The 10,709-nt window shown below is 45.2% G+C and overlaps 1 protein-coding gene across 1 annotated transcript in view; it reads right to left on the bottom strand.

Annotated features, from left to right (window-relative positions):
* Positions 1 to 2,480: 2,480 nt before the first annotated feature.
* The window catches only part of TTC21A (tetratricopeptide repeat domain 21A), a 36,090-nt gene continuing 27,861 nt past the window's right edge, over positions 2,481 to 10,709 (bottom strand). Inside the window, exons 22-29 of the mRNA XM_035129909.2 lie at positions 9,771 to 9,852; positions 9,346 to 9,496; positions 7,904 to 8,068; positions 6,472 to 6,667; positions 5,711 to 5,935; positions 5,453 to 5,573; positions 3,624 to 3,691; positions 2,481 to 3,122 (exon numbers count right to left, since the gene is read on the bottom strand). Of these exons, the coding sequence (XP_034985800.2) occupies positions 3,045 to 3,122; positions 3,624 to 3,691; positions 5,453 to 5,573; positions 5,711 to 5,935; positions 6,472 to 6,667; positions 7,904 to 8,068; positions 9,346 to 9,496; positions 9,771 to 9,852 (1,086 nt within the window). The 3' untranslated portion in view covers positions 2,481 to 3,044. The remainder of the gene's footprint in view (positions 3,123 to 3,623; positions 3,692 to 5,452; positions 5,574 to 5,710; positions 5,936 to 6,471; positions 6,668 to 7,903; positions 8,069 to 9,345; positions 9,497 to 9,770; positions 9,853 to 10,709) is intronic.

Here is a 10,709-nt window from a genome sequence, read left to right as displayed (position 1 = left end):
AAAATTTTGTTGGGAACCCCTGTGCTAGGGCACTAAAAAATGACTTTACTGTAATCTAAATCTCTAGCCACATTCACTAGATTTCAAGCCCTACTGCGATAAGGAGGTTCTTCAGGTCAGGATTGATTCCTTCAAGGACACTACTGAGAGCGCAGGGGCACCGAGGCCTCACTTTTTTAAAAGATGGATTTGAGGGTGTCCAGTAAACATCCTCTTAATCCATTTAGAGCTGACCAGTTACAAATCAGATTTGGGAGAGTCCACCTTTCACTAAATATTATCAATCCTGGGATCATATTTGGAAGCAATGCAACGAATCCTCATTAGTTCAGTTCCCCATCATTCCCAAACACACAGCAGTGGAGTAAAGTATAACTCAGCGTGGCACCTGCATAGATCATTCAGTGTTGATGTTTCTATTTTATATTAATATTTAAGATGTACTTTTGTGTAGTGACATCTCCACCTAGTGGCACGAGTTGGAAAGGGCACCCTTTTTTCACGCTATGCAGACATTTGTGCGCATCATCTTTGAAGCAATTTTAGTGGGTGAAAAAGAATAGAAAAACTGTTTTGAGGTGTTCAATCCTTTCCCCAACTGCTCTCTTCCCACTCCAAACTGCCCTCAAGTGATTTTAGCTCCCATGTGCTTTAAAGTGTGTACTTGCCCTTGCAAGCACATTTCTTCCCCCTCCCCCAGCCCCTGCATGACACATGGCTACTTCCCAAAGCAGGTTTCTGAGTTTAAAGAGACATAAGGGTACTGCAGCATGTGGTTTGGCCTTTAGAAAGCCTTAAACTGTAAAGCATGGGTAGGCAAACTAAGGCCTGGGGTTAGATCCAGCCCAATCGCCTTCTTAATCAGCGTGTTTTTACATGAGTAGAATGTGTGCTTTTATTTAAAATGCATCTTTGGGTTATTTGTGGGGCATAGGAATTCGTTCATCCTCCCCCCCCAAAAGTCCGCCCCCTCCACAAGGTCTAAGGGACAGTGGACTGGCTCCCTGCTGAAAAAGTTTTCTGACCCCTGCTGTAAAGGTTCTGCGACTGGGATAAATGAAACCACTCAGAAAAATGTGCAAAATGTTATCATGTTTGCATAATTTGTTGGGGTACATAATTTATTGTGCAATCTAGAATTTGATTCAGAAGGAAATCTCTGACTTCCTGAATGGCAGGTTGGGCAACAGATCTAGGGAAAGAAAAGAAATGGAAAAGGACTGGGACCTATGCTAACGCACAAACTTGTGCATGCTTACTTGGAAGTAAGGTACCTCAAGGCAAATCCACTTTTTAAAAAGCAGCTTCGCTTTATGCAGTTTGGAAAGTGATGGGGAAAACGCACTGAAAACTGTGGAATGAATTAATCATTAATTGGTTTGGCTGGTAAGGCCATTCTTCTAAGATTTTGTAACTGTCCACCTAAAAGTGTGAATGTGATTAACAGGTGTCTGAAAATGCATGTATCTTACAGGTATGTTTATTGAAGAGATGGGATTGGCCACAGCCTCCTGTATACTTCCTGACAAACATCAGTTGTTGTAGTGTACTGTGCAGAAGGGCCTTTGGTATGCTTGGAGAAGTGAATTTTCTGCTTTCCAAATGGCCCCCGTGCTCAATTCTTAAAGCCAGAAAGTAAAACAGCAAGAAAGCGGAGCTTAATTTAAGGGCTGAGAGCCGCCTCCTGTTGGATTCCAATGGCATTGCCTCAGAGTTTGGGGACCTCTGGTTAAGAACTTAATTCGTTCCGGAGGTCCGTTCTTAACCTGAAACTGTTCTTAACCTGAAGCACCACTTTAGCTAATGGAGGCTCCTGCTGCCGTCGCGCCGCCAGAGCACGATTTCTGTTCTCATCCTGAAGCAAAGTTCTTAACCCGAGGTACTATTTCTGGGTTAGCGGAGTCTGTAACCTGAAGTGTTTGTAACCTGAAGCGTTTGTAACCTGAGGTCCACTGTACAAACAACAATCTCTTGCAGCTTTGGGCCCCTAAAGCTGCCATCTGATTTCCTTTTTAACAGATCATGAGAGGATTGCTCAGGCTAAAAATGAAGTTGAATGGCCACACTTAATATCAGTCATGACAAGTTTGAAAGCCAGGATCCAGTGCCAAAGCATTTGTCCTCTTTGGCAGTGATGGTTATAATGTCCAGTGGCGTAGTAATGGGGGATGGGGGTGTGTGATGCCCCGGGCGGCAGGCTGGGCGGGGGGCAGCAGGCTGGACAGGGGTGACCACCTCCGATGGCCACCGCTGCTGCGAGCGCCCCTCGCTGCCCACGTGGAGGCGAGGCCGGGGCGCGCTGATTAAAGAGCTCCGGTGGCTTCCGAGCCCGGCTCCTCCACGTCTCCTCCCTGCTGGAGGAGCCACCCTCTGCCAGCAGCGCAGCCCTCACCCGCCTCCACGATGACCCTGAAGAAAGCCATGCAGCAGGCGAGCAGGACCAGCCCCATCAGAGCCAGCGCAAACTGGCTGTGAGGAGAACTGCCTCGAGCGCGGTGAGGACGGGCAGAGGGAGAGCCAGAGGGAGAGGGGGAAGCCTGCTGGATGCAGCCTGCCACTGCCTGCTGTGTCACCACGCTGCCGCATCGTATCCCTCCTGTGCGCGCATGTGTCGTGCGTCATGACGCACAATGGACACCTTGCCCCCCAGCGGGGTGCATTCGGGTTTGCCTAGGATTCTTCAGGGAAGTCATGTGGTTTAAATGTAAGGTGTGTATGGATCATCAGCCAGCTTGACAGGCAAAATCAGCCAGCTTGACAAGCAAAATGCAAGGCACTCTGCCACGGTCATTGGTCAGGGGACCAAGGCAGCCCATTCAGACAAAAGTCACAGTTTGAATCCTAATTGGATAGGCTTATTTAGCAATCGTAGCTAAAGCCAATTTCCTTCCCAGTAAGCTACTTTGGCAAAGGGCTACTGCAGCTTGTAATACTACCAATTAAGCTGCTTTAAACTGCACAAGACAACTTTATTGAAAATTATGGTGTTATGTTCAAACTCCACTGACAGTTTTTGATAGCGCAGGAGTGATGTAATCAACGCTCTAAGGTTTAATTGCTGTTTGAGCCTTTTCCAAAATTTCTTCTCTAATTTTTGGATATTCTGGGCATGCCTTCAGAACCTTTAATAAACAAGAAATTAATGATTAGCTTTTAAAAAATGTTGTAAATAAATATATTAATACATTTTAAAAATTCTCTTAATATTAATCAACCACAATTTGGCAGCTATCAAACTCTGTATCTGATCCAGGCTAATCTCCATGAGATCAATGGAGCAAGTTAGTCCTGAATTAAGTCTCACTGATATCAATGACAACTAAGTGCAACTTACTCTAGATCCAGCCTTGTGTTCCTAGGAACACAGAAGCTTGCAGTTTTTCTCAAAAAGATCAAGGAAGGCAGACTAGCTCCTTGAAAGTTAGTTTTCCGCAGTTATGTGAAACTGCAAGAAAGTGTTGGACATACCCTCAGTTTTGTGCTGGGCGGAGGGGTTCCAGAGCAAAATCATAGTGGTTTGCATGACTGCAAAATCAAGAGCAATAGGGTTGCCCTGAGAGTAAAAACTGAAAATGCTGGTCTATAGCAAGCACTGCTTACAGATTTATGTTTGGAGAACTTACATCATGGCACACATCTATTGCTTCCACGTATCTCTTATCTTTTAGATAGTTGAAAGCAAGTTTAAATCCTACAGCAAGAGAGGAAAAGGTTAGTGTTCTGCTTAATATCAATTGCTAACTAAAAACAAAATAGTATATGATGGACGCAGTGAAATGATTTTGTGGGAAGGTCAGGTAATGTTTTCAGTGCTTTTTAAAAATAATCTGAAGATAATTGCTATGAATAACATCAGAAACCTATACAATGACTAGTTAATGTTGCAACACACGGTTGGGAGCTGGGCTTTACTTCAACCTAGGTATACACAGGATTGCACTGTAAGAATCATAAACCTGGCAAATTAAACAAACAGAAACTAGATCAAAATAATATTTTATTAAACTGGAGAGTTATAAAATGTACTGTTCAATATGTATATATACTTTCAAAATAATTACAACCACATAATATTAGTGCATACACCCCAGTTCTCCATGCAGTGAGAAGTTTCAGGAGTGCAGCACTCACAAGGGATGGGTTTCCTTTGGAAAGAGGCCACAGGAGGCTGGTGACAGTTGTAGCGTTTGTGTTTATTTACAAATATGTAGTCTGAGCATAAAAGGAGACACACCTTTAACAATCTGAGGGGTGTCCCAAAATCATCTTAGATTTCTAGGGGAACAGCTTGCATCCTAAGATGCTTGCAGAGCTCAAGCTCTCTCTTCTTAGTCTTCCTTTCTCCAAAACTGCTCCAACACACACACACACACACACCCCCCACACACAGAGGACATCATCCCCAGTCAAAGGGCAGGGCCGGCTCTAGGCCCACCCCGGTGGCGTAGGGCGCCAGGCCACCAGGGGCGCTGCTGCGCCCGCTGAGAGGCGCGGCTGAGGCTGCCCCAGGCGCGCCTCTGCTGTTCAGCGGCTTCAGGCCGCTCTCTGGAGGCGCGCGGGCCTGGGGCCGCCTCCGCAGGGGCATCGCAACAGGGGGCGGGCAGCGCCCCCTGGCCCAGGGCCGGCCCTACGGCAGGCTGGGTGGCGCAGTGCAGCAGCGCCCGCCCACCCACCACACTGGGAAACGGGGCGGGGGCGGGGCACCGGAGGGATCCGTCGCACCACGACGCCAGGGCGCCGGGCATGCTTAAGACGGCCCTGTCAAAGGGGGTAGGTGGGAAGACATGTCCCCTTCCAGAACAATCCTGTCCTATGGCCTCCTCATTGACAGACACTAAACTGAGATCAACCAGGATTCAGGGTCTAGAAAACACCAGCTGAGATTGAGGAAAACTTAGTCCTCTTCCCAACTGTGCAGGAGTGGAGAGGCGAGGGTGCAAGTCCAAGGCTCACTGTAGCTCTGTTCTGTCTGCACACATTTAGCTATGCTTGCTGGACTTCCCTTTTCTACGTAACTATTTCAGGTGCAGGAACCAGGGCCAGCCCTACGGTCAGGCTGGGTGGCGCAGGGCGCCATGGCGCTGGCCCACCAGGGGGGCGCATCGCAGCTGTGCCCACCCACTGGCCGCTCTTCCGCGCAGCAGTGCCCTCGGCAGCACTGTGTGCTGCGCCTGCCCACCCGTCGCGCAGCAGCGCCCTCGGCAGTCGCGCTGTGCCTGCCCGCCCGCCTGTTGCGCTGGAAAACGGGGCAGGGGGGGCGCCGGAGGGATCCGTCGCACCACAGCGCCAGGGCGTCAGAGGTGCTTAAGACGACCCTGGCAGGAACCGTGTCCTCCTTTGCATCTGGGTATCCTAACTCCAAGCACTCTCTGCAAAGGGAACTTTATAAATTCAATCCTAATTGCTTCAGCACACAGAGATATAGAACCAAAGCAATAACTTTTTTACTTACCAACAGTAGGATTTGCTTGGTGACTATGTTTCCAAGCTAATTCATAATTGGTTGCAGCATCTTTGTAGGCCTTTTCCTTTTCTGCGATATATCCCAGGCATTCATAAGCTTTAGAGCACGACTTAAAAGAAAAAAAATTCAAGTGCAAAAACAAATCACTCCTGGGCTGTTAGTATTTTCTTTAAGCATTTTTTTCCTCTAAGAGCACAATCTAGTGGGAAGTGCTTCTGCCACTATACTAGACTCCCAGCCTCTTACCTTATTGTGCCGCAAGCAGCGCTTCACTAGCTCAATTGCACAGTCAAACTTCCCACATGCAGTGTAGCTGTCTGCCAACAAAATCCAACACTTCTCTAAGTCTTCAGCTTCTGTCAAACTCCATTTTGCTTTCATCAAGCGCTTCAGCTGGTTCCTGGCTTTGAGTGGCTGCTTAAGAAGCATGTATGCTTGAGACACTGCTAAAACGGCTGAAACGCTGTCCCTCTGATTTAGATATATAAAAGACAAGATTTGTTTTTAAAATGAACAATTCAACTAACTGTCATCACTTTTCTTTTATAATTACAGATCATTTTGCATATGAAATCTATGAAGTAAGAGAACACCAGTGTCTCGGCCTTCTAACAGTGAGGAGCCTACCAGACTATGGGTAGCAACAGATTATGCATCCCGTCTGAATAAACTGAAGATTTAGGTGCATTACGTAAATGGGCATAAAGTGGTGGTGTGAAGAAAATATATGTGCGGGGGAAATACAAAGTTGCTGACTCACGCTAAAGAAACTGCATGGTGCAGCTTGTCATTATACAGCAGCCTTCCCCAACCTGAGGCCCTCCAGTTATTTTAGACTACAACTCCCATAATCCCTAAGGAGATAGCAATATACTACAGTTTCTGGTGTCAAACATCCATAGGAATATCCAGTGCTTTTTTTTTTTTACTGTTAGCCAGCAGCCACTACTATGAATTTAAATGGCCCCTCCAAGTTGCTTACCACACATGGAAAAAACTACTTTTACCTCATTTTGGCACATTTCAGTAAATACTTTCAGGGCCTTCTCCACATTATGTGTCTCTCTCGTGGCCATTAAGCAGTAGCTCTGTAACATCTCTACTTGATTCTGCCCTTCTTGTGAGTGAGGATAAAACTCCTTGAGAAGCTTCTCGGCTGTACGTATGCCATGTTGTTCAGATTCCTTCTTTTCCTTCAGATTACTAGCAAGAAGAAAACAATTTCGGTTTCCTAGGCTATCAAAGACCTCCTCTTTACTCTATAAGAATACAGTGGTGCCTCGCTTAACGAATGCCCTGCTTAACGAAATTTCCGCTTAACAAAAGGATTTTTCGAGCGGAGGTTGCCTCGCTAGACGAATTTGTTTTATGAAAAATTCGTCTAGCGAATTGCGGTTTCCCATAGGAATGCATTGAAATTCAATTAATGCGTTCCTATGGGCAAAAAAAAGTTCAAAAGAATTTCAATACATTCCTATGGGATTCGCTAGACGAATTTTTCGTTATAAGAAAAGACCCGTGGAACGAATTAAATTCGTCTAGCGAGGCACCACTGTAGTATGACCATTATCTGATTTAGATTAAAGCATTTACATACACCTATATCCTAATCCAGGGAACTGCTATGAGTTCAGCAGAAGGCTACATACAAGTTGCTTCCTCCCTCTCCCAGTATTCTGTTACATCTATTCATCTACAAATGAAATGCATACGAAAAAGGAACACCAATGCCTCCGGAAGGCAGAGGAAGCCCCAAAGAGGCCGGAGGTGCAACGGGCTTTGTTTAAGCTGCTCAGCATCCCCACCTAACAGCCGCTTTCCCATGCAGCCTCCAGCCAGCCCCAGCAGAGGCATAGGAAGGGGAGTGCGGTGGGTGCATCCGCCCCTTGTGTCATGACTGAGGGGGGTGACAAAATGGCAGGTGAGTGGGCGGCACACCTCGCGCCCGGTGGCAGCAGCTCTTCTGACCCGGCGGCAGAGAACAACACTCCTCAGCAGTGGCGAGGCGCACCCGGTCGTAGCAGCTCTGTTGCTGGGTCATATCTGACCCGGCTGCAGAGAGCAGGAAGAGAGTGAGCAGCAGCTTCCCAACCCCTCTCCTACCCTGAACTGTGGGGCGTGGGAGGGCACCTTCGATGCCCTGCCCCCCTCGGGAGCGCGCCAACCCGGGGCAGTGTGGGCATATGCTCTGCCGCTGGGCCCCAGAGTTTTCAATTCTAGTTTTGGATATTTTTGAATACAGTATTTTTGGTATGGATTGAAGAGGGAGCGGCAGAGAGGGCTTTTAAAGGGTGTTTAGAGGTGCTCCCTACTTTACATGATTTCACTTAAGTGCACAGGGGTCCAGAATGGAATCCCTGTGTAAACGAGGGGATGCCTGTACTTCAAGTTGATTTTAAGAATGTGATTTTTATATTCTGTTACAGGACTTTTCCTTACCTAGTATCCATTGTATTCTGGTTTCCTAAAGTCTCTCTGCCTATTATGTCATTGTCAGGATTTAGGCATATCTGAATCATATGGCCAAGGGCTTTCTGGCCCCAGTCACTATCCTTACGTGCTTTGTTGAAGAACTTCAGTGCCTGATTGGGTTGCATCATGTGCCTGTTTGTGGGGAGAAAGTATTAAAGACCTGGGTGAAATATGAAACCCTTAAACCAGGCATCCCCAAACTGCGGCCCTCCAGATGTTTTGGCCTACAACTCCCATGATTCCTAGCTAAGAGGACCAGTGGTCAGGGATGATGGGAATTGTAGTCCAAAACATCTGGAGGGCCGAAGTTTGGGGATGCCTGCCTTAAACTATCAGTCTTGTTAACAAGCATATACCCACATATTCTTTTCCCCTGCCAAATCCAACCTAAGGGTTTAGTGCAAGGTGATGGCCTCAATTCAATAAAGAGTAAAGTGTAAGCTGCAAGCAATCATAGGACTCAGATGCACTTAATTTTGTGTTAAACTGGCCAGAAGAGGCAAGAAATTTCCTATTGTGGGACCATGAGAAAAAAAAAGGAGATAGGCTTTATTTAAGCCAAAGGAAATTCTAGGCACAACAAATTCAGTGTGTGCAATTGAAAAGTTTGTAAAAGTAAGAGCCGTCAAAGTCTCAAGCATACTTCCTAAAACAAGTGGGGAAACAAAGTAGCTCACAAGTTTGAAAAAACAAAAAGGATACATTTATTAAGGAGACTGTACAATGAGTTTCCTTGGTTTATTTGTGCAGAGCTATTGCAGAGGATTTAAGGACCGTATCAGATGATGCACAAGAGATTCATAGTTAGGAACTTTCACAATAACAAAAACATAGCAGTTGCAAGGACCTGGAACTGGAACCACAGCACAACTTTTTAGAAAACAAAACATCTTCCCACCTGTACTATTTTTCTGATGCAAACCACCCCTCCCAGCTCTCAGGTAAGGATATTTCTAGACTGGTTTGAGGGCTTGTCAATCCTTAAGCATGCAGTTTTTTCATAGCTTCCACAGGACAGCCATTGGGCCTCAAAACACTGGCCATTCTTCCCATTTAATCCAGATTTATCCATTAAGTTTTTTATTTATTTAACCAAACTTGTGGCCAACTACCCATTTGCGAAATCATGACTCATTTGCATTCTTAAGCCCAGGTCTGGAAGCACCCTATGTTTTCACTCACAGAAAGAGGACAAATAGCAACTTGGAGATGGAGAGTACTTGCAGTGCAGAACAGCACAGGAGGAAAGAGCCACTAAATTGTCTCCCACAATGCTATGGTTTTGTTCCAAATTCCCTTCTCCCAAGTAGCTTCTAAGCAACAATATATCTTTATCATGGATCACCCTCATCATTTCTGGTTGGGCCCTTGGTCTGTGACTCCCATTAGTACTGGTTTCTATGATTTACCAGCAATAAAGTCCCATGCAGTAGTTATAACCGGGATCCAAAGCTGTTCGAGGTGATTTTCTCTTGGCCAGTTCAAAAAAGTGTGTTGCTTCATCAAGTTTACCACTTCTTCTCAGTAAATCAATCAAATTCTCCATGACTAAGAAGTTATCTAAAAGCACACAATTTAAATATATATATATATTTCCAACTTATTTCACAGATAATTTGTTCACATATAAGAGTCTGAAAGAAGCAAGCAACACTCTGGTGAGAAATAAATCTGCATTTTGTCATGCACCCATGCAGACACACAGACACACACATACCCTTTCATCAAAATGCTCCTGGTTTTACTGTATTTATCTCATGAGATGCTTTAGAGGCCCTTTTTATGGCCACCCCCCAAAAAAAACACCCCCCAGTATATAAATGCGACAAAATACCTGGAGATTTCTCCAGAACATTCCGGTATAGACTTATAGCTTCTTCGTATGCCTCTTTTCTGAACATAAGGTTGGCCATCATCTAGAAAAGGAACAGCTATTTCACACTCAGACAAAATGGTATCAATGCTTCAGAAAGAGTAAGATTTATGACTTTTCACAAGTCATAAATATGTTCATGAAAATCCAGCCTTCCAAGATGGAGATGGAACAAGGAGGACTCTTAATCTTAGCCCTGTGTTAGTATCAGGGTGATTCAAGGGATTAAGGGATGATTCAAATGTGATCAATTTCTTACATGGACAGCACTTCTCAACTGTAAAACAAGTGAAAACCATACACATTCACGTGTGACAGGTTCCACTGCTTATACACATATTTCACTGCTTATACACATAGAATGCATGCACAACATACCCAGGAAAATATGAATGTTGTCACAAAACATGAAATACAGTAGCTCAGTTAGTTAGAGCACAGTGCTCAAAATGCTAATGTTGCAGGTTCTGTGCCCATATGAGGCAGCTGCATATTTGGTTGGACTAGATACGCAGGGTCCCTTCCAATTCTACAAGTCTATGATTCTATGTGGTTTGTATTTTTCTTCCAACACATATGCTATCAAAGTAAGTTGTTCATCATGTTTACAAAGGCCCTAAGTTCCCATGCGTATGTGTGACAGACTTGACCATGTTTATTTATGCTTGTCTGTATGTATTAATTTCTTCCTCCCCACTCATCGCCCTTATGATCTGAAAGTGTATTTCTATAACTCCATCTGCAACCCCCATCCTTAGCTGCTGATTGGCAACCCACCAATAAGTCTTCTCTGACCTGCCATTTTCATACATACAAAATGGACAATACAAAATCAAATTAAATATCTCTTTAGACAGTGATTTTCTTCAGTAGTGGTTCCCTGCACTGTTAAGGGCCTTT

This window comes from Zootoca vivipara, chromosome 12, assembly GCF_963506605.1.
Source record: "Zootoca vivipara chromosome 12, rZooViv1.1, whole genome shotgun sequence".
NCBI classification, from domain to species: domain Eukaryota; kingdom Metazoa; phylum Chordata; class Lepidosauria; order Squamata; family Lacertidae; genus Zootoca; species Zootoca vivipara.
The sequence above is the reverse complement of the archived record's forward strand: the minus strand, read 5'-3'. Positions and strand labels throughout refer to the sequence as shown.